Below are 22989 nucleotides of genomic sequence, written 5' to 3'. Positions count from 1 at the left end.
AAGAATGTTGGCGGCCGGGGATGCCATTATATATATATATATATATATATATATATATATATATATATATATATATATATGTTTCTTTAAGAATTATGAAATGCTAATAATAAAAACAAGAGATATGCACTCAAGCCACTGCTTTTGACCATTGCATGGCTTGTAATCAGTAATCACATAATAATAATCAGAATAAATTAAAGCAGAGAGCATAGAATCTCAGATGACAATTTTGCAGGAAGCTATTGATAAACAAGCCAAGAAAACCTACCCCCCTTTTGTGGTCCTGAAATGAGATTGACTTGCACATCTCAAAAAAAAAAAAGTTGTTTATATACCCTATGCTACATTCTTGGAATAATCAAACCAAAAAAAGTTGCATTTCACCAATCCTAAACCCTAGGAGACAGAGAGGGATGGAGGGAGGCAATTCGCATTGCTTTAGTCAGGCTATAAAAATATTTATGACAAAATATGAAATATAATCTATTAGATAAAATCATTTCAATACAAAAGACACTATATTCATAAATATTTTTTAATTTAATTTTTTTTTAGTTAGATGATAAAGTATAATACTATAATATATATAAACTTGTATACTACATTAAATAAATGATTCATAAAAAGTATGCTAGTGAGATTCAAACATATGACACAAACTATTTAATATTAAGTTTAGAGTTTCAACCAACTAAACTACCCAAACATACGTAGTAGTAATTTATACATAAATATAGATTTTATATATAAGTTAATGCTATAGAGATGACTAGCTCCTCCTTTAGTTATGGTTGTCATGTCATAATTTTTTAAGTAATATTTCGAAAGTTAGAGAAAGGGGGGACGCATGAAAATTAAAAGTGAAGAACGAAAATGATAAGATCAGTATAGTCGAGAAACCATTTCAAAAATTAACTCAATGATGTTGATCTTGTAATTTAGCTGTCATAATAAGCCAATTAATTCTAATCTGCTGCATAATCTGTTTATTGTAATGAAAAACTAAACACTGTTGCATATATAGCAATATATGAACACAGAAGACAGGAAAGCTGAGATTGCAGCAAAAAGCTAATAACAGAGAGAATGGAAGGCCAGAAATGAAGGCATTTGATTGCAAGGAGCCAAAGAGACATTCTGTAACATCATGCCCTTTGTTTGAGGGGTGACAAAGAATCCAATACCAAAAAAAAGGTTTATTAGATAACAGTAGGCCACCCTCAAGATTTGCAAATAAACCTAGTCTTGATCCCACATGAATGTGTGTGTGTGGTGAGGTCCACCTGTGGATGAAACATCTGTTGTCGGGGCATTTTGCATCACGTTGTGGAATTGGAGGTGGGCGGTGTTCTTGGCGTGGCAGTCTGCACCAGGCTTGGTTTCGATTTCGTGGGCGTTGAAAGGGTAGTTGGTGAGGCCCCCGTAGTGGACGAGAGAGTGGGGGTGGGGGATAGCCCCGGGCTGCACCACGTGGCTCAGGCCGATCTCCCTATTTACAGACGAGGCTGATGACAGAAGAGAGAGAGCACGATCAGAGTCCACGATTTGGGACATTAATCCAGCAGCGAAGAACTTCTGGCTGCTGCTGCTGTTTCCCTGATCAACGAGCGGTTGATGGGAGATCGAGGACGCCTCGCTGCTGCCTTGCATGAACTTAAACTGGTTTTGGGTGTCAATGTAGTTTAAGTGGGGTTGGGGTTGGGATTGGTTGCTGTACAGAACCACATGATCATTCTCAGCTTTCGAAAACCCTGCCCAGGTAGAGCTAACAGTGGAAGTTGGAAACATTTGTGAACTACTAAATGACACAAGTTTAGCACCTGCAATTACAGTGCCTAAACCATCAAACATTAGATTACCAGGACAGACCAAAATGTTCCAACTAAAATCTAACCTTGTTGCCCAGAAAACAGCATTCCTGAACTTTTCGAAAGACTGTCGGGCTGAGGCTTCCTTCGACGCCTGTTATGACCATCCAGCCGTTTCCTGCAGCTCCGTTTTACCTCATCAAACTCCGCCAAAGAATGAAACCTGCAAACCAGACCACCATCAAGATTTCGGTTTCATTTCATAAACGGGGTCTTACTGGGGGAAAGGATCAAATAATGTTGAGCATATAACCATTAATGTGCAATCCAACTATCAGCTTAGGCTTTTTGGTATCAGAGCCAGACCAAAGGTCATGTGAGGGGCGTGCTCTATATGCTCACACGCCCCCTAACCATTAATGTGCAATCCAACTATCAGCTTAGGCTTTTTGGTATCAGAGCCAGACCAAAGGTCATGTGAGGGGCGTGCTCTATATGCTCACACGCCCCCTCACGTGTGCGGTGGGTTCCAAGCAACACGTGGACCGGTAAATCGTAGTCGCTTACGAGTGGCGCTGAGATTCGAACCCATGACCTTTGGTCTGGCTCTGATACCAAATTAAAGCATGTGCTCCATCTCAACTAAAAGCTTAAGCTCATAGTTGGATTGCACATTAATGGATATATGCTCACAGAGCATATAACCATTAATGTGTTGAGAAAGAAAACGAGAAACGAAAGAGCATCATATCATCACCTGCTGCACTGTTGGCAGAACCGTTGCTCTCGACCCCCAATCGTGACCTTTGGGGTCTTCGAGTGGACCTCGCAAACTTTATGCCTTCGATGATACTCCCTGCACCGACTCAGGTCAGCGTTACACCCATCAACCAAGCAATGAGCTACCTGCCCGACACTGCCTGGCGCCTTGGCCCTCTTCGATGATCCAGACAAAGATGACGATGATTCCATCACACTAAAGCCTTCCAAGTTCCAAATCCTATAGGTTTGGCGATTTTCTTTAGCTGCTCACTCTGCCTCTACTAACACTCCTAAGTTTCTCGATCCAAGTCAAACAAGTCTATATGTAAACACCAAGAAGTTGCAAGCCAATTTCCAAAAAAGTAGTCGATAGAGACACCTCGGGGGGGTTTTATTTCCCTTCAATCAAGTTCTTTTCATATTGCAGACAAGTCCTCTCAATCACATTCTTGATTTACTCATCAACCTAATGTTAATAATACCAAATCAAAAGGCACGCTTAGGAGGATTTGGATAAGCAGACATAAAAGAGTTCTATTCTAATGATTCACAATCTTCAACCTTTGTCCTTTACTTTGAAGTATAAGACAACCCCAGAGTAAACAAACAACATATGTATGTATATATGATTATACCAGCCAAGATGACAAATGCTTTAAGATATTAAGTCATTTGGATTGAGAGCAAAGTGAATATTAATTGAATTAGCTCTAAAATTAGCTATATCTCAGAATGAAAGCTGACAAGAGCTTTAATTTTATATTTCAGGCTTATTTAAGAAACTCGAGAGTGTCGGTAGGAGATCACAGTCTGAACATATCAGCCATTTAAAGCAAGCTATCTACCTGCCTGGAAGCAAGAAATGCTATGTACTTTGAAAGAAATTTGAAAAGTTCATCACACAAGAAGAAATCTTCAGCCAAATAATACAATCAACCACAACAAATTGCATAACTCACTGGCCATAATTTCAAGTTAGGCCATTGATACAGAAAGTTGATCTAATTGAAATTTCAATTCTGGAAAATTTTTCTGCTAATTGATACAGAAAGATGAAATTAATGAAAACCCATCTCTGTCCATATCTGCAAAGAGGGAGCAGAGCTAAGGAAAGCAACAGTTCTCTACCAAGAAAGAACTTTGAAAAAGGAAAAAAACAGAAAAGAGAATAATTAGCAAGCTTTGAAACCCCACTTTGTCTGATTATCAAAAGAGAGGAAGCTCAAAGCACTAAATCTTGCAAGTCACAGTTCTTACCACAGAGCTGGGAAAAGAATAGGAAAAAAAAAACAAGAAAAAAGAAAGGTCATGACTTCCTTTTGTGTACACTTAACTTGATTGTTATAACAGTAGTAAAACAAAAATACCCATTATTATCATAAAAGGTTGGAAAAGTTCTTGTACAAGTGGGGGAGAAAATGAAAACAAAACAACAGCACCAGAGAAAAGGCAAAGAAATCCATGAGAGCATGGGCAGTGAATATACCTCAGAAATGAAGCAGGGGTTAGCCAATAGCCCACAGCTAATTAGGTTCTTTCAAACTAGTACAGCAGTGAAATAGCAGTGGAGGCCACCAATAATGCACCAAGATATACTAAAGATAAAGACTTTGAGCAAGCAAGGAGGAGGGGAAACAAGTAAACATATATGCATCCACAATCACAAGCAGCAGCAGAGATTTGAGCTAGAGAAGTAAATGAGGAGGGGAAGCTTACAACTTACAAGCAATCAAAAGGAGCAGAAGACTGACTTGGTCTTCTCAGCCATTCATTCTCTGACAAAGACTCCATCATGGATCAATAAGTGGCAACTGGCAAAAGCTAGATGGTTGAAGCAATAGTGTATTCTGAGTGTGTTGTGAGTGTGGGGTCAGGGCTAGGGTGATAGTTTGGAAAAAGGCTACTACACTATTTTGGAGGTATATATGACCATTGTATCAAAAATAATTGGCAACTCTATTGGATAATATATTCCTCAATCCTCAACATACATTTTATACACAATAGAGAGAGGGGAGAAAGGGGGGAGGGGGGGGGGGGGGGGGGTCCCCTACTCACCTACATAGAGATGTGCAAGATTACATCTTTGTTTCACCAAAAAAAAACTAATGCAATTTGCAATCTAATCATTTTTTAGGGTGGGGTGGGGGGACAAAAGAGGGGAGGGCAGATGGGCAAAGAAAGGAAGAAAGAAAGAAAGAAATGAGAGGTGTCATCTCCACTGTTTTCAGGCTAATTATAGGTTTGTACTACGCATGCTACAAGTGAAGTGATATAAAATCTGGGTAATTAAGAGGGGATTAGTATAATTGTTTAGGGTCAAAGAGAAAGAACAAAGACCCAAAAATGAGTGGCGGGGAAAGAGACAGGGTGTTAGTAGCTTTCCAACTTCTCTTTTTTTTTCTTGGGCGATGGGGAAGAGTGAGAGAGAAGTATGGAAACGTCACAGCTTTGATGATGATGTATTTGTTCTCTTTCTGTAGCTGATAATCTTCCCTACAAAGACGAAATTAATAGTGAATTAGTAAATTATGGTCGGAAATTCAAGTGTGATTATCCATTATATCGAATATAATTTTCACACTGTGATTATCAAGATTCAATTTTGTCTCTTACCCACGATCGACGCTACTAACTGAGCTACACTGTGATTATCAAGATTCAATTTTGTCTCTTACCCACGATCGACGCTACTAACTGAGCTATCACCAAATATATATCTTAGCTCTGTAGCTGCTAAAGTGCTAATCTTACTGTAGAGTTGCATGCTTTCTTGACAAATTTTACAGGGAAGAAAGGGAAATACTTGATTGGTTTCGCTGTGGGTCCCGTTTATATTCTCTGTGCTACCGTCCGGCCGGCGGCCACCCGCCGGTGAAATCAGCAACGCCACTTGTTCAAATCAAATCTGTTACATCTGGAAATTAATCCAATCAGAAGATTTGTTTTCAAATGATTGACCTAATTTAAACAGTATATAAAAGTTTCAATTTCGAGAAGGCGATGAGTGATGACGGGTGGTCTGTCTGGTGGACGACGACGACGCAGAAAAAAAACTATTGAAAAAAATAATTATTTATTATTATAATATATTTGGCTACTACGGAGTATAATACAATTATTATCTTTTTTATAAAATAAAATCCTCTGTTTTTATTTATAATAATCAATATTCTTACTATTTAGTATTATAAATTTTTTCTTTAAAAATTATGTTGGTATTACGCATTGGTTTGTGTTCGTGTAGTTGATTTATGCTAATAATTATAATGTGTTGATATTTTATTATGACAAAAATGTTCATATATATGTAATAAAACTCATATAATGTAGACTACATGCATATTAATTTATTTAAATTAGTTTACATGTTTTATAATAATAGTGCTAGTAATTTATAGAGTAAATGTTGTTTCATTCACACATGGATTTACTTTCAAATTGGGTTGAGGTCAAATTAAAATGAAAATGAAAAATTCAGTTTCATAACAATCTATCTAATTACTAATAAAGTAGAATCACTTAGAGAGAGATTGATTTAAAATTAATAATTGCTATTAAGTCCAATTGGTTGAAATTCATCTTTAATTTATTGTTATTTGTTCCAATTCAATTGACCGTAATTATATTATATTATTTATTTTTATTTTTTGGTAAATTTGCATCCCTCATAGGAGGGGACTATTTAATACGAAGCGAAGGAGAGTGATTGGCGTCAGCAAGAAGGAGGTCAGGAGCTTGAAGCAAAATAAGCGTACCCCAATTAATGGTCTGGCTAGCCGATTCACGTACTTGTTACCCTCTCTAACTATGTGAGATATTCGAATAATGGTGAACCTTTTAGCGAGATCAAAATAGTATTTGATGAGAATATTATATTATTTACTATACACGTCATTGATGTACAAAAATTTAGTTTCACTATTTTTTCTCATTAATTATTTATTTAATCGTATAATGCACAACTTTTTACTAGTACCGGGTATAAAAGAATTGAAATTACTTGTGGTCCACCGAAATGTACTGTGAATATAAATTTATAGGCTAGCTTTGTAGCTAGGTGATGTTTGGGTGTGTTTGAGGAATGAGAGATTGAAACGATGTGTTGATGAAATTGGTTTTGTAGTTATATATATTATATATTAAATATTAAATTCCTCTCTATAAATATCATTTTCAATTCCCTTGTTTTTCTTCTTCTATGAACGCACATGCAAAGTCGCATTTTTCTTGCATCTTGTGGAAATTATCCCTTCAATTCGCATTTTTCTAACCCTTGATTCTTTCTCCTACAATATTATTTATATCAAATCTTTTATGTTAAACATATGTAAATAAGGTATTTCAATAACTACAATGTAATAGAGTCAGTAGTATTAAAAAAAAGTATTTTAATAAAAATTATATATATATATATATATATATATATATATATATATATATATATATATATATAATTCAGTTCTCGTGCGGTTGGGTGCGTCCCGTGTGATTGTGCAGTTTAATCTGAGCCATAGATCTTGCCTAAATCAACGTCCAGGATTAACAGTGATTAAAAAAAATGTGCGGTGACAATTTGGTCTTTTTGCATATAGGTCAAATTTAAGGTGCGTGGTTTTCCTTCTTATGGTGCGTGGTTTTTGTGCTTAAGGTAAGTGATTTTTGTACTATGTGCTTAAGGTGCGTCAGGTGTTGAAAACTTAAGTGGGTCGATCTAAAGCTTTAGGTACATGATTTTCCTTCTTAAGGTGCGTAGTTTGTGTGCTTAAGGTGGATCAGTTGTTGAAACTTAAAGGTGCGTGATTTTCCTTCTTAAGGTGCGTTGTTTTCTTTCTTAAGGTGCGGGTCAGTTGTTGAAACTTAAGGTACGTCATTTTAAAATTTTAGGTGCTTGGTTTGTGTTCTTAAAGTGCTTTGTTTGTGTGCTTAAGGTGCGTCTTTTTGTTTAAACGCACAACCGTACGAGAAGTAATATTTACACATGATCCCTTCCTATATATAGACACACACATACACACACCATCAGTTCATTAAATATTATTACATGATTTGGAAGAATATTATTACATGATTAAGAGAAAATAATTAATCACTAGTTAGAAATAATTCATAATCTCTTTTTTTTTTTGGGTACATAAAAAAAAAAAAAAAAAAAAAAAAAAAAAAAAAAAAAAAAAAAAAGGATAACTACATAGTACATACTTATCCTCTAGGTTTTATCCCTCGTTCCATTTAGGTTGAATTCATCTCTTATATATCATCATTGATCCAATCGAATAATCCATAATCTCTAAATATCTATTATAGGGAGTATTATTTTTTTAGTTGCTTTTAAATATAAAATGACTTGTCAAGTGTTTTATAGTTTGAATAATATGATTGTTGATTTCCATGAGAACGGTTTCAGATTTGAATATGATTTTGCTTAGACAAGATAATTATGACATCCAAAACTTACTCCACAAACCATAGAACTAAAAAGAATATTAAAAAGAAATAAAGAAGATTCCTCTTGTGAGACTGCCAACGAAACAGCCGACTCGAACCTATAATTATTGAACCAACCTACCATCCAAAGTTGCCACTATTTTTTTTTTTTTTTTTTTTTAACTCGAGTATCCCTATTTTGCCAGACTGCATTTTGGACCTATGAACTAGCCCCAACACTCAAGAAGCAAAATTGAGTAAAAAAGGTAAACCAGTTTAATTTAAGTTATCTCCGACTGAAACTATAAAGGTTGGGATTTAAACTCGTGAATTTATATGATTACAAGTTTATATTCTTCTTTCTAAAAGGTTGAACCGTAATCCTAAGGGCTTCCACACCCCGATCCAACAGAGCATCCGGGAAGATGTAAATCATGGTAACTCAACTGAACATGAACCACAGAGACTATACATTTGTTTACTGCGCACAAGGAGCCCCCCTCACTTTGAGAGGTTGCTCACACACTGCCGCTGGTGAGACTCGATCTCTGATCATTCTTTTCAAACTTTACCCCTATGACTAATTGAGCTGCCCATGCGGGCTACAAGTTTATATTCTTAGCTAACTTGGTTGGGGTTATTCCGGGCTGCGCCACTGATCTTAATTCAATGTTATACAAACTAGCTATGTGTTGGTAGCCAACCACCTGGCATGCATTTCACCAGAAAAGGTAGCCATTTAAGCTCATCTTTAACTAACCTATCTACCCTGCATGCTGTAAATGATGAAAAGCAGGCAGCAGAAGACACCAATTATTGGAGCAAGGATATGGGGGGGGTGTCTTCTCTGCAAAGACCCCTCCACCCCTCCCTGCCGTGATCCATAAATTTGGACCTCAAATCAAAGTCGCACACGAATGATTGATACCCCAAATAGAGTACAATGAATGATTGACAATTGGAAAGCTCCCTCCCTAATTAAAGACGTATGTTATCATCCAAAGTAATCAACAGGGGCCGCCTAGCTAGCTAGCTAGCTGCTTTTAAGTGGAAATAAAGAGGGTTGTTCGGTACATTTCAATATTCATGAAGATTAAACAACTGAGATTCGAATTCAAACTTATTAATGTAATTATAAAGTTGGAGGTTGACTTTTCAATGTGTTCGATCGCCTAGTGTTGTGTACTAATAAACTATGTCTACCCAAAAATATTCAGGAGTCATTTTCAAACATTCGAACATCATCTTTTTAGACGCAACTATAGAACTTTGGAAAGGTGGCTAACCTTATAACAATCATGGAGTGCAGAAGATATATACAAACAAGAATCATGCGTATGTTGTGACAAATATGGTTAGAATCTCTTCAGCATGCTATGATGGTGTATCATTATCCTAGTTTGTATGTACAATTATATAAATATTTTAAAAATAACTCTTTGTTTCGTTGGTGTAAACACAAATTTTGTATGTCAAATTCAGTATTTTGGTTACAAAGAGTATCAATAGTATATAAGATATATGGACAATCCTCATTCTTCAACTTAACTACAAAGAAGAATTTCGTTAAAGAACCTCCGAACTCAAATGAATCATTGATAAATATTCATTTTTACTAAAATTCATTTTTAAAAAATATATTTAAAAATGAATCTTCATAAAACAAACATTCAATGTACTAAAAATGAACATGCAGTATACTAAAAATAAATTTTATGTCAGTTGATTCACAATATAATTATTGCTAAAAAAACATGTCTGGTTGTACTGAGGGGCAACCGAAAAAGCTTTTTTTGACTAACTACCTGATACAAATCGAGACTTTAAAACCAGTATAGTCAGCAGAAATGTTGGCACTACCAATAGAAGTAAACATTCAGCATTTTACTATTGGCAAGGCAAATGAAAGCCAGTATGAAGTCTGAGATAAACAAAGAATTTTTTAAATTAAGGTTGGCAATCCTCTTATTCAACCTTTGTTCATCTCCCCTGTGCTATCTACCCAAGTGTAGACAAAATATTTATCCTTGGCTGCTAAAATTGACCCTATAATATGTATGTTTTGCGGCTCTACAAAATTCAGCCCAGTGAACAACGAGTTACTGAATGGGCGCCAGTGGCTGATTAGGCAGCAATAATCGACATAGAAACACTTCTTTCCGCATGGATTAAGAATATATATATCTTACGATATTACGTGCACACACCTACTTGAAAGTCCGAACTGCTGCGTGGCTTCTTGTAATAAATGCAGCACTCGCAGATAGTGTGCGCCCAAATGTAACGCCGGCATTTAGAATCAGAGGGCTGTTTCCACTCGCCATTCCTACCACATCTGATATTCCTCGATGGATCTAAAAGAAGTCCACTCGTTAAGGGCCAACCTTCGGTAATTACAAAGATAATACTAGAGGAGTTATCTATACCTTTGCACCAGAGGGAGAAGAGGGCACAGCACCATGCGGGGACCGCTGCAAAAGAAAGAAATACACAAGTTTAAGATTTTCTTAAACACTGCCAAAAAGAAAGGAACCAAAATGAGTCCTGGAACATAAAATGATTATTTTTGTGAAGTGGATTTAAAAGGAAAATTGGCATATGATAAAAAGGGTATCAAGAATTTTTATTTTTTTTTTCACTTCTTATTGTAACCTAAGTCCAATTATTTTTAATCTTTTACTGATTGTCCTCCATCGACTACCATGATCCACCAGGAGATTAGGCTTTCCCCAAGCTTTTTGATTTTCTCTCACTACAGTCAAATTTGCTTTTTTTACCACCCTGTTTAAATTAACACATCTTTAAGAACTTATAAATCATTCACTAACCTTCTGAAATCCATTAGATGCAGATGGAGATGGTGGTTCAACAGGTGAATTGGGAGACAAGGGCTCAACCACCAAAGGCTAGGAAAAATTTAACAAGGTCAATAATAATAATTAGTACTTGGGACTATATATCCAGACAAGAATCCATTCTGCAATATAGAGGGGTGCCCTGATTAGTAGTAACCAATTTGGTTTACACATGTATAGGATTTGTACTTTATCCCTAATTAGACAAAATTAACAAGCACGTATAGTGAACCGCCCCCGCCCCCATAATCCTGGCAGAGGGGAAATTTTACCATAGGAAAAAGAATGCAAAAGAGCAAACAGGGAGAGTCCATTTTTATCAAAGACGGGCATCCTCACTTTTCATTTTTGACACCATCAAGTTGATACTTGTTTCAGTCTATGAAAATGGTTTGAAAATTTCGAGTCCATTTTTATCAAAGACGGGCATCCTCACTTTTCATTTATGACACATCAAGTTGATACTTGTTTCAGTCTATGAAAATGGTTTGAAAATTACCACTGTTGAAGGAGTCCATTCTGGCAATTCAAGGGCAGGCCTTACTGAACTAGATGCAGATGCCTGAGGATTCATAACAAGTAGATATTAGAAAATCAGCACAACAAAAGAAAAAACATCACTAATGGAAAATATTATTTTTCATGCCTCAATCTGTTCCATGGCTCTTCTATTTTCCAAATTCCTTGCAACAGCAACCAACTTTCCGAGGCCAAAGTTTGTCTCATTCTACACATACATCAAATACAACACCACCATGGCTATTAGGCACCAAAAACCAATTGTATTATTAATACTGAAATTTGGCAGTTAGTTCAAATTATACCTGTTTCCCTCCTATCCTACTAATTTTGGTCTCCTGTGTGACATAATAATTTCAATTAGTTTGCATTCCCATGGGTAAATAGAAAGAGTTCAACACAGGTGGCACAAGGCAAAGAAAAACTACCAAAAAAATATAAATTACCAGATTTTGGACAACAAGATGAACTGATTGTAAATCATCACCGATTGCTCTCACCTCCCCTCGAACTTCAGAAACCTAAATGATATAATAAGGTTGTGTAACGAAGAGGAAACTTTCCATGAAACACAAGACAAGTAACTAAAACTTTATAGAACCCACCTCCTCCTTAACAGCAACTGTATTGTCACCACACTCATCTATTTTGGAATCAACGCGGTCAATACGTGATGATAAATGCCGTTTTGTTGCCTGGAATACATAAGAAACCCTTACAAAGAGAATGCATATGAATTTACGATGCAACAAGCAATAGTTCTCAATCAAGAAGTAAGTTACCAACAAAAAGTATTAGTTTTTTAAATATTTTTTACATGACTCTAGTCAATTTAACTTAGAAGCCTAGCTTGAAAAAACCATGTTTATTAGTTTGCGCAAAAACATTTTCAATTATCTATACAGATACGTTTGAATGTAGGTATTCATATATGTTTGTATAGAATAAATGGTAATATCACGTAGGAATGAACTTGCCGCAATTGATGTGTAAACACTCTCAAGCTGTTTGCTCACAGTAGAACAGGCATCAGTTAAACCACGCCTGGTTGCAAACATCATATCAGGAAGCTTCCAACCCTGAAATACAACACTGTATTCAGAATGGCACCATATCTGGAAAATGCTAAACAAAGAAGAATCTAAAAATGAAAAAAGTAAATAGAAAAGAGGACTTGGAGATTTCACATTAATATTAGTCAAGATTAATTGCCAATCCAAACAAAGTCATGAACAATTTCGTTATCTAAATGGAGTTCCCAATCCAGTTCACCAACATGCAAGATGCAATGTACAACCACATGGCATATCAAAGGAAGAAGGTATTGCTATTGTTCGAATGAAGTCATGAACAATTCCATTATCTAAATGGAGTTCCCATCCAATTCATCGACGACTCAATGCGATAAAATGGAAGTTAGGGTGTTCTAAGCGTGGAAAGACTAAAACTAATCAGTAGTACTACAACTACGAGAAATAAAGCTTAATAACTAAACCAGACTATTAAAACCACAAGGACGATCCATATAACATGGCTAAATTACACTAGTCAGAACAAACATCAAGAACCTGCCAAAAGAAAGCATTACAAATAACCAGCATTTATTTGCATAATGACTTCCCATCAGGAAAGGTCAATGAATTGTAACTAAAACAGCACCACTCCATGAAAATTTTGGAGAGGGTGCAAATGAAGACAATATTCTGAAAGGCATATGAGATGCAATGTACATTACAATATCACATGGCACATCAAAGGAAGGTATTATTATTTGAGAAATTAAATATATAATTATGTACATTCCTGATAATAAAGTAAGCATTCACAAGGAAAATTTATTGAGAATAAGCTAGAAAGGAGCACCTTCCACCAAAGATATCCATATCCAACCACCACAACAACAACAATCATGCCATATTTGCCACTTGAACCTGCAAAGAGTTTTTGAAAATTAAATAAAATCATGGAGCAGTACGGTCTCCAACACGGCAACACTAGGAGGTGGAGTAGAGGCTTGTTCGTTAGCATAAAAGTCAGAATGCCATTATCACTACAGGGAATGAGGCAAGTGAAAAGTTTTGCCATCTTTCTTGCATTGATTAACAGCATCCACAGTTCAAAAATTACTATAAGTGAAACCTTCAATACTGACTATAACTTCTTTGAGGGATCGTAAAGACTGAGCAATGTAATAACAGGTGCGTGGAAACCAACTCTTTCAAGGGTTGGTTAAGATTCAAAAATGTAAAACTAGATGTGCACGAAAACTAATTGTTTTAATAGATAATTTGTACAGACCTGAACCACCTGAAGTAATAATAGTTACAGATCTATTCGATGCCAAGAGTTGCAGCTCCTCCCTCAAGCTATTGACCTGTAAAGGTAAATATAAATTCAAAATCCTATAATCAATACCTTAATGAGTCTCAACAATATTAGGTAAACGTTCCTAACAGAGCTTAGCAAGTGTATTGCAATGAAAAATCCCTTCAATACAAAGCTTCTTCTGTGGAAAAAAAAAAGTGTAAATATTCACAAAAACAAGAAATAAAAATTAAGTTCTTTTTCTTTTTATGGATTATGGGTGAGCATTTTGCCCAAGGGAATGGGTTTTCACCATATGAGAGACTTAATTTGTAAAATTCAACAAGCCATGCTTCCAACCTTTAACCAAATTCCACAACCACAGATCAAGGAGAATACTTTTGTTTAGGAAAATTGCATTTTTCAAACCTTAATAGTGACGCACAGTTAAAAATAGCTCCCTAATTTGTAATGTCAAGCAAATAATTTCTTCAACTGTGTCCAATCTTTGCATATGTGGTTCCTTGGGGATATAGTCATTCATTCCTTAATGGTAAGATTTCAAAACCTAAGTTTAGAAGGGTACTTTGGTAAAAACTCTTTCCTCCTTCACCTGAGGGACCAAATTTGACAAAAGTGTACACAAATGAGGGATACATTGCTTGTAGCATCACATTGGGAACCAATTTGACTAGGTCAGAAACACTAAGCCACCAAAAATGCAATTTTCCATTTTTTATTTTTTGGTCAGTGATCATAATTCACAGATTAAGGAGAATATATGCATAGGTTTAACTTCATGGTAACATAATGCAAATTTAAGACCATACTTTGCATAATCCAACGAAGTAGATGGAAATGTACCTTTACAGACTAAAGAAAAATGCAACAATAACACTTACAGAAAACAAGAAAGCACATTACAAACCTGCTTCAGCAAAGCATCACTATGAGGCTTAGGATTTGAACTTTTTGAATTATCTTGCTTGATTTGTTTCCATAATATCTGCAACAAAAGAAAATACTGAGCTGCCACGCAAAACTTAATCAACTGTAATAAATAAATAATCAAGGTAAAACTTAAGTTTAAAATAGCCAGGAATTTTAATGCAGAATTGCAGAACTAGTAAGCACACCTTAAAGGCGCCTGAGAAATAATCACCTATACTCGATTCTTTTGACAGAGCTGATACAACAACACCTGAAAAAGCACACTTGATTCAGGCTTCGGCATGCTAAAGAAGAAGAATATTGATAACATTGCTAGAAGAATAATGATTCAAGTTGAAAGGCAATGCCTTCTCGAAGTAAAAATAGCAGTTAGAATAAATTAACTATCTAAAACTGAACTCATGAAGGTTCATGTAGCCATAATTCCAAACTAAGCATGCAATTGATGACCTGAATCTTCTCTTTTCTTCCCTTCTTTTACAGTATAAAAGCCAGAGGTTCAAAATAAAGAATGCCAGCTCCTTACTACACAAATCACATAGGAAAGTGAATGTGACAAGAAGTACCCACCTAAAAGACCTTCCCCATTCCATTTGCTAATCTAAATCTCAATTAACACTCCACTACACTTTTTAGCTGCTTATTAGCTTCTCTTACTTCAAATTCAACTATACAAATTTAGAGCATAAAACTAGATACCAGAAAAAAAAACACACAGAGAAACATTAATGAGCAAAAATTGGAAAGATCGTAGATGCCAATTGCTTTACTAAAACCTGCCTACATGTTCCAATAAAGAAAGTCCAACCACGTACTGTAGCTACTACTGTAATCCGTACCGACCAAAGGGTTTATCAAAACCCTAAAATTCCCTCACGGGATAATTAGACAATCACAAACAAATCACTCACCAAAACACACACACAAAAGCACGCATATCCACACAAATTAGCTCAAAATAGCACACACGATAGACAGATTACAAAGTCCGCATAGGTCGGGATAGGGATGCACTGACCGGTACCGAAGAGAAATGCGACCTTGCCGAGAGGAAGCGCCATGGGAAGCGACGACTGAATCGATTACGCAAAACGTCAAAGCATTGAATCGTTGAGAGATAGAGGGAAGGGGCGGATGAAATTGTGAATCGATGAAGAAAGGGAAAGTTGTGAACTTGGGGAAGAAGACTGGTTTTCCAGTCCGTAGTAAATAAATCTGATCGAAACTTTCAATAATGTCGCTGTCTCTGTTTCGGTGACGAGAAAGAAAACAGGGCAAAATTTTAATGCTGCGAGGAGTATAGCTGCAGAAGAGATTCGATAAGTTAGCTTAATTAAAACTGAAATATGTAACAAACCTTAACCCTAATTTCGCGACAATTTTGTAATTTCCGAAGGTATCGTGTCTCGATAGAATAACACAGGATATGCTATTCTTGACCCCCCAAAAATCATAGGGTGTAATTATTTTTTTTTTATTATATCCTTTGCTTATGCCGTGAAATCGTGTCCACCTTGCAAAATAGATACAATTCCAAAACTGTTATAATTGTGAATATAAAGTTCAAAAATTATTAACATAAAATTTTATAATTATAAACATATAGTTTTGTAATTGTGAATATTGAGTTCAGTAATTATGAACATAGAACCGTGCAAAGTGCACAGGTTCCACGGCATAACAATTGCACGTTAGGAATCGAGGACAATTGGCCATTCTACCAATTTTTTTTCCAATTATCTTGAAATGGGTTAAAGCCCAATAAGACTAAACCAGGCCACATATGATGATCTCTTCGGCCCAAACATCCTACGGGCTGAAGTATGGCCTGTTATGAAAACAAGATTCGACGATAAATGCTCGGAATTCATAATTATAAATTTATAATGAGTTAATACCCAAAATCGTCCTCGATTATAGTGGTTTTTCTCAATTTCGTCCTAAACGACTTTGGTGACCTAATATCGTCCCAGACTTTTATGTTTCGCTCAATTTCGTCCCATACTTTTGTGTTTTTGCTCAATTTAGTCCCTCATTTGTTATTCTATCCATTTGGTGTTAAATAAATAGACAATTAAGTAATTTTAATATTGGCATCTCTTTACTCATAGACATGTGAACTGCGAAATCCCTTTTTTTTTTACGAATTAGTCCCAGAATTACTCCTAAAACTGCAAATATAAAATTTGATTTGCAGGTCCGAGAGTAATTCTATGTGTAATTCGTACAAGAAAGAAGAATTTCGCACTTCACAAGTTGAAAGTAAAGAGAGATCAATATTGACATTACTGAATTGTCCCTAAATTTAACACCAATTTGACGGAATAACAAATGGAGGACTAAATTGAGCGAAACACAAAAGTCTGGGACGATACTAGGTCACCAAAGTCGTTTAGGACGAAATTGAGAAAAACCACTATAGTCGAGGACAATTTTGGGTATTAACTCAATTTATAATTGTAATACTTTCGTAATAATATTGAATAAAAATTAACCACATGTTTATATTTAATAATATATTATATTAAAAAAATTATATATTAATTTAATATAACAATGATTAATACATGCAAATCATATATAAGCATAATCTAATATAGGAAAATTTTCATTATTAATCATATATAACTTAGGGAATAACTAAATTTATAGAAACTTAATTAATTATAATTTCACCTTTAATATAAATATATAGTTTTTTTTTATAAGCATAATCTAATATATGAAATTTATAAGATTTTACTTAATGTGAATCTATATATTTTAAATAATTTCGATTTAATAGTAGTATACCTTAATTATAAAAAATAATACCTAATAATTTTAGAATTTTCCGCCCAAATAATAGTAAATAGTAAAGGTAAATTAGAAAAACAATTTATACTAAAATTAAAAACAAAATCATATTTACACTATTTCCCGCCTAAATAATAGTAAATAGTAAAGGTAAATTTAAAAAAGAATGGAAATAGAAAAAGGAACATAAATATTTCACAATAATATTCTACTTCATCAATTAAAAACAGAATGGAAATTAAGTAAATTGGAAATGGAAGTAAATTTTAATAATTGGCAGAAAATAAAAAAAAAAAATGATCTGTAATTGACTAAAATGAAAAATGAAATGGTCAGATCATTGCATTTTAATTTTTCACAATAATATTACACAGTATAATACATCAAATCGCAATTATATCATAAATCTTTCACAATTTTAAACAATGGAACGGAAATAAAAATGGAATGAAAAATATTTCAATAATAACATTGTACAACATCAAGTAAAGGTAAATTAAAAATGGAAAGAAAATATTTCAACAATAATATTCTACATCATCAATAGTAAAGGCATATTTAAACAATAGTAATTTAAAGGTAAAATAAAAATGAAACGAAAATTAAAAATGAAACGGAAATATTTCAATAATAATATTCTACATTATCAATTAAAAATAGAACAAAAATTAGGTAAAAAATGTCATTGCATCTGATATTCTAATTGACTAAAAAATTGTCTAATAATGATTATGATATTACTAATTGATTGAAAATATAAACGAAAATGAATATTAATAGTTGACTGCAAATAAAAAAATGATCCATAATTTACTAAAATAAAAAAATAAATGGTAAGATCATTGCATTTTAATTAAAAATAGAACAGAAACTAAAATAGGATGTAACTATTTCAATAATAATATTCTACATCATCAATAGTAAATGCATATTTTAAACAATAGTAAATGTAAATTAAAAATGGAACGAAAATATTTTAATAATAATATTATACATCATCGATTAAAAATGGAACCGAAATTAGGTAAAAATATCACTGCATATGATACTCTAATTGACTAATTGGCTAAAAATAAAAAAAGAATAATTGGCTAAAAATGAATCTGATATTACTAATTGACTTGAAATATAAAAGGATCACTAATTGACTAATATTCTACCATTAGCCACTCATCCTGATGGACTGAATGTATTAGCTCTAGACGATGATGGACAAGATTGTGTTGCTACTACCAATGTCATCTATAAAGAAGTTTTAATAATGTATAAATGCAATTGGTGATATTATGTTTTTTTTAATGACGGAATTGTTATATATCTAGACAAAAATATATCTTCCATACAAATGAACTAAGATAGCAATTAATCTTATAACTGAGTTGCTAGGAAATAAGGACATTTGCCTAATTTATAAAAAAATACTAAACAATGATAAATAAAATATTCAAAGTTACAGCACCGCATGCGTACATATATACATTAACTATTAATTTGAGCAATTATTTACTTAAATTCAAGCAATGATAACATACATTAAAACACATAAACAATTCAAACCATATATTCAATTTCACTATATATTATTTGATGTTCTAATTTAAATAATTATATATCAATCCAAATATTCAATCCATTCCGTGCATCGCACGCGCGAAAATACTAGTTGTTTCAAAAACTATAAACATTGAGCATTTGAACATTACAATATCTTATAATATCCTTTAATTAATTTCAATTCAAATTAAATATATGGAATGACTATATGTGTACACTCATTTCTAGGCTTTGATTGGTTATCAGTTTTCTCAATAATTAATTGTATCAAAAACTTATAAACATTAGTTAACTTTTTAGTTAGGTTTACTAAACATGCATATATAGCCTAACCTTTATCTAATATTAAGAGTGAGAATGGAACTTTTAATTAATTTTTGACAAAATGATATGATTAGTGACTTATTAAAAAAATGTGGAACCTTAAGAATCACTGTCTCGCTCGTATGGACTTGTAGAAAATGGAAACGTAACTTTTAATTAACTTTTGACAAAATGATTAGTGACTTATTAAAAAAATAATGTTGAACCTTAACCTTAATGACCACTGTCTCGCTCGTATGGACTTGTAGAGAAAAGAATCGAAATATATATCTTAGTGAATTACAAATTAAGAATAAATTAACACTAATATTTACAAGTGGTCAAACTAATTTTCACCGATTAACATATGTATTATGAGTTATACATGGCACATGTATGGTAGTGTAAGTTTATATAAACTCCATTATAAATGCTTGAAGCCTTGAACCAAACAAAACCATACAGGAACAATACACTTGGCATTTGGCAATGCATTTATCCAATTAATTAACTTAACCATGAGTTACGTTATTCAACTAAAGTTTTTTTTTTTATTTTATTTTTTTGTTTGCTGACTCGGTTACAATCGTTAAACATAGTTAAAATTACAATTTTATCCATCTATAACTATAACAATAAACAAGAGTTCCATAAGATAAATATTAATCTAAATAGGGTAAAGAAACCATTCCCACACCATTCCGAGTCCGTGTAGAATTCTAATTAATCTAACGGCCTCTCTAAATACATTCATGTACGTCCTCACGAATTTTTACACACGACAAAACAAATATATATCTGTTGTACTATAAGCTAATATAATTGTACGCCAAGTCGACACAACCATTTCGTGTCTGAGGTGGTGCATTTATGGCGGCATTATATTCATGAAATCAAAAGGCGGCGGCGTAGATTTGCATCTGGCTCAAGATGTTCTCAAAGTTGTCGGTGGATTTCTCGATGGGGTGAGAATGGATGCCTTCGTAGGTTGTCACCACAACTCCTTCGTCCTTTGACAGCCTCTGAACTTGCTTCTTCACGTTGCATCCTTGATGGGTGCACCTATAGTAGCTCCTATACATACATATATACATACATGGCATGGAACCATTAGAGAGAGACAGAGAAAGAAAAGAGGAATGAGCTGATGAAGATTGCTATATACTCAAAATTAGGTTTAAACTTAGTGCATCCTTACTAGTGGGATTTTTGTGGAATTTTTATAAGTGTGATTAGAAAATAGAAGATGGGAGGAAAGAGAAAAAAAAAAAAAAAAAAAGACAAAATAAGGTTGATTTCAAAAAAAAAAAAAAAAAAAAAAAAAAAAGAGTATAAACAGCTACAGAAACGCGCCAAGCGGGCGGGTGCACTGCACACGTCCGATGAACACAGTGGTGACAGCCACACCTGTGCGGCGCGAATGGCAAGGCAAAACAGTAGGTCTCACTTTTGCAAAAAACCCCATTTTGCATGAGGAACTCACACATTCTCTTTCTTTCCTCTCTCTCTTTCATGTTGACAATTGTTATCTCAACAACGGTGTAAAAAACCCCCAAAATATGCTATTGGTAATGGTTTGAATTTATTTTTTTTTCATCATATCATTTTTAAACTTTACCCCAACTCCAAAAACAATATTTAAGTCATGGATTTTATACTTATTACCAGTGATGCAAAATTTCCGCCTATGCGCCGATTAATCATCGCCTAGCGTATTACCATAATTGGTAGTCTAGGCGGCCGGCCGAATAGGCCGCTTAGACGCTGGCCGCCTAGGCCTCCTAAGTATAGATTAGGTCGCTTAGTCGGCCGATTAGCTATTTTTTTAAAATGAGTTATTTCACTCAAAATGACATCGTTTCAAGCAAAATAACCTTAAATTGTTCAAACTCCAAATGTTTTTAGGTTAATATTTAATATTTTAGTATTAACTATTAAAGTATTAAATAATTTATAATTATTAGTCATTTTTTCAACATGCTTTTTTTTGGGAGGATTTTCAACATGCTTATTACATCATCATGTCCGTCATATACCTAAAAATAGAAAACCCTATTTCGAGTTTCTATCCCTTAGCTTGTATTTTTTTCTCAGATTAAGTGATAAGTACAATACAATTTCCTTTCTAAATGACAACATAAAATCAGAAATTCTCAAAGTATATATCCTATAAACTCAAGAAATGGTAACAAGCTAAAAAACCGGTCGTGATGTTGATTTGGTAACAATAAGGTTTCAAGTTTTATTTTCAGTGTGTAGCGATCTATTAGCATTTTTGGTTTGAGTTGGCTGGTCACCTATGAGCAACGTAATTTAGACTAATTTACCTTCTTAGAGTCATTTGTCAATTACAGTCATAAGGTCGGGTTTATATATGGGTGCACAACTTTAGATCGTGGTTGTGAATTTTTCTCATTACAGAAAAAGAAAAAAGAAGTAATAACAAGAAAAGAAATTGTTTCCTACATGATTCATTAAAGCTATTAATTCCAGTGCTTAGAGATTGTGAAAATTTTAAATTTCTTATGAAATTCTTGTAATTTTTCACCTAACAACAACATAATATTAAATTCCGGGCTATAAAAATAGTAATTAAGTTCTTCATGGAATTGAAATAGTGTATGATATTTAAAAAAAAAAAAAACAATCATATTTATTGATGAAAACCTAGATGGGTGGTAATTAATCAAGTAAAAAAATGATCAAATACATATGAAAAAAAAATATTTATTAAAAAAAAAAAAACAAACCTTGGGAATCTATTGTTCTTAACAGCCTTCTGACCATATTTCCTCCATCTATAACCATCGTCAAGAATATCAACTTGGCTCCGAGTCTGGAAAGCAAATCTAGCCTTCTTCATCTTCTTCTCTCCCTTCTTCTTCCCCGCCGCCGCCGCCGACGGCGGCGGCGACTTCGCCGCGCCGATCTCCGTGAAACCATTATTATTATTCGCAGTGGTCGCAACAGCAGCGCAAATAGACTCACTCTTCATCATCTCCGAGCTGCAGGGAACCTCCACTACGCCACCGTCACTCATCATCTTCATCCCCAACAACCCACTCTCCATCCCACCACTGTTATTATTCATCATATTCATCAGCGAAAGATACGGCGGCGGCGGCGGCGAAGGGGAGGAGCATCGGAACATGGATGGATAGGCGTCCATGAGCGTATAGTAGAAGAGAGGGAAGAATATTGAGGTAGCTAGCTGGGTAGAGGGGAAGAATGGGAATGAGGTTTATTGGGGCTTTTATAAATGGCATGCGAGTGAGAGGGGCGGCGGCTTTATTCTATTTTTTTGGTCTAGGTTCATTATATCGACTATGCATTTTTAATGCCGTGAACGCCCAGAAAAGGTCAAATCACATCATTGAATACATGGAAACAATATAATCACACAACATTGTACTCCATAAGACTTAACTCAAAACATGCATGGAAAGACTTAACTCAATAATTCGGTAAATAATATTTTGAGAGAAAAAAAAAAAAAAAAAAAGACTAACGTTCAAATCTAGGTAACAGTGTGAGAATTATGTTCAAAGTAGACAAATTCTTTGTACACACCAGCATTTGACCCTGTCTGGAGAGAGATCAGGCAAAAAATGAAAGGGTAGTTGTGGAAGGTAGCCTCCATTTTTTTTTAAATCTAAATTGTTATTTTTTAAAATATAATTTGTAACTTTTAACCACTATACCAACTT

At 34.2% G+C, this 22989-nt stretch overlaps 3 protein-coding genes and 1 long non-coding RNA gene across 7 annotated transcripts; 1 reads left to right on the top strand and 3 right to left on the bottom strand.

The window, feature by feature from the left end:
- Positions 1 to 914: 914 nt before the first annotated feature.
- On the bottom strand, positions 915 to 3132 carry LOC109175974 (squamosa promoter-binding-like protein 13A). Of its 2 annotated transcripts, XM_019325365.1 has the most exons (4): positions 2874 to 3132; positions 2569 to 2832; positions 1898 to 2034; positions 915 to 1838 (listed from the first exon to the last, which is right to left on the bottom strand). In XM_019325365.1, exons 2-4 carry the CDS (start codon positions 2781 to 2783, stop codon positions 1243 to 1245), a joined length of 948 nt encoding a protein of 315 aa, XP_019180910.1. In that variant the 5' UTR covers positions 2784 to 2832; positions 2874 to 3132; the 3' UTR covers positions 915 to 1242. The 2 variants fall into 2 exon arrangements, with proteins under 2 accessions (XP_019180910.1, XP_019180911.1); XM_019325366.1 differs by having other exon boundaries at positions 915 to 1823; positions 2569 to 3131.
- Positions 3071 to 4383, top strand: LOC109175976. The gene is made up of 3 exons (XR_002053334.1): positions 3071 to 3153; positions 3566 to 3568; positions 4300 to 4383. It is a non-coding gene; the product is annotated as an uncharacterized LOC109175976 (long non-coding RNA).
- LOC109175975 (probable WRKY transcription factor 75) lies at positions 3594 to 22498 on the bottom strand. 2 transcript variants are annotated; one of them, XM_019325367.1, is made up of 3 exons: positions 22033 to 22498; positions 20185 to 20356; positions 3594 to 3641 (listed from the first exon to the last, which is right to left on the bottom strand). In XM_019325367.1, the coding sequence occupies exons 1-3, from the start codon at positions 22449 to 22451 to the stop codon at positions 3609 to 3611; spliced, it is 624 nt and encodes a 207-aa protein (XP_019180912.1). In that variant the 5' UTR covers positions 22452 to 22498; the 3' UTR covers positions 3594 to 3608. The 2 variants fall into 2 exon arrangements, with proteins under 2 accessions (XP_019180912.1, XP_019180913.1); XM_019325368.1 differs by lacking the exon at positions 3594 to 3641 and having other exon boundaries at positions 19913 to 20356; positions 22033 to 22497.
- On the bottom strand, positions 9841 to 15974 carry LOC109175972. Of its 2 annotated transcripts, none has more exons than XM_019325364.1 (14): positions 15648 to 15974; positions 14815 to 14879; positions 14607 to 14684; positions 13673 to 13748; positions 13238 to 13305; positions 12352 to 12453; positions 11980 to 12069; positions 11821 to 11895; positions 11680 to 11712; positions 11502 to 11582; positions 11358 to 11417; positions 10829 to 10900; positions 10427 to 10471; positions 9841 to 10354 (listed from the first exon to the last, which is right to left on the bottom strand). In XM_019325364.1, the coding sequence occupies exons 1-14, from the start codon at positions 15688 to 15690 to the stop codon at positions 10208 to 10210; spliced, it is 1035 nt and encodes a 344-aa protein (XP_019180909.1). In that variant the 5' UTR covers positions 15691 to 15974; the 3' UTR covers positions 9841 to 10207. The 2 variants fall into 2 exon arrangements, with proteins under 2 accessions (XP_019180909.1, XP_019180908.1); XM_019325363.1 differs by having other exon boundaries at positions 10829 to 10906; positions 11355 to 11417; positions 15648 to 15973.
- Positions 22499 to 22989: the final 491 nt, after the last annotated feature.

The sequence above is a fragment of the Ipomoea nil genome, unplaced genomic scaffold, assembly GCF_001879475.1.
Source record: "Ipomoea nil cultivar Tokyo-kokei standard unplaced genomic scaffold, Asagao_1.1 scaffold0688, whole genome shotgun sequence".
Taxonomy (NCBI): Eukaryota; Viridiplantae; Streptophyta; class Magnoliopsida; order Solanales; family Convolvulaceae; genus Ipomoea; species Ipomoea nil.
This window is presented reverse-complemented; position numbering and strand designations above follow the sequence as displayed.

Bases quoted from the DNA above. Each gene is read 5' to 3' on its own strand.
- LOC109175972 (XM_019325363.1), bottom strand. From the start codon at position 15,690: ATGGCGCTTCCTCTCGGCAAGGTCGCATTTCTCTTCGGTACCG. The intron at 10,907-11,354 runs GTAATTTTCAAA...AATTTTTCCTAG, and splicing joins AATGGACTCCTTCAACAGTG to CCTTTGGTGGTTGAGCCCTT. The intron at 10,472-10,828 runs GTTAGTGAATGA...TTTCTTTTGCAG, and splicing joins CATCTAATGGATTTCAGAAG to CGGTCCCCGCATGGTGCTGT.
- LOC109175975 (XM_019325367.1), bottom strand. From the start codon at position 22,451: ATGGACGCCTATCCATCCATGTTCCGATGCTCCTCCCCTTCGCCGCCG. The intron at 20,357-22,032 runs GTTTGTTTTTTT...ATGTATGTATAG, and splicing joins AAGAACAATAGATTCCCAAG to GAGCTACTATAGGTGCACCC. The intron at 3,642-20,184 runs GCCTTTTGATTT...GACAGAGATGGG, and splicing joins AGATGCAAATCTACGCCGCC to TTTTCATTAATTTCATCTTT.
- LOC109175974 (XM_019325365.1), bottom strand. From the start codon at position 2,783: ATGGAATCATCGTCATCTTTGTCTGGATCATCGAAGAGGGCCAAGGCG. The intron at 2,035-2,568 runs GTGATGATATGA...TCTGGTTTGCAG, and splicing joins TTCTGCCAACAGTGCAGCAG to GTTTCATTCTTTGGCGGAGT. The intron at 1,839-1,897 runs GTTAGATTTTAG...TTGATGGTTTAG, and splicing joins GCTGTTTTCTGGGCAACAAG to GCACTGTAATTGCAGGTGCT.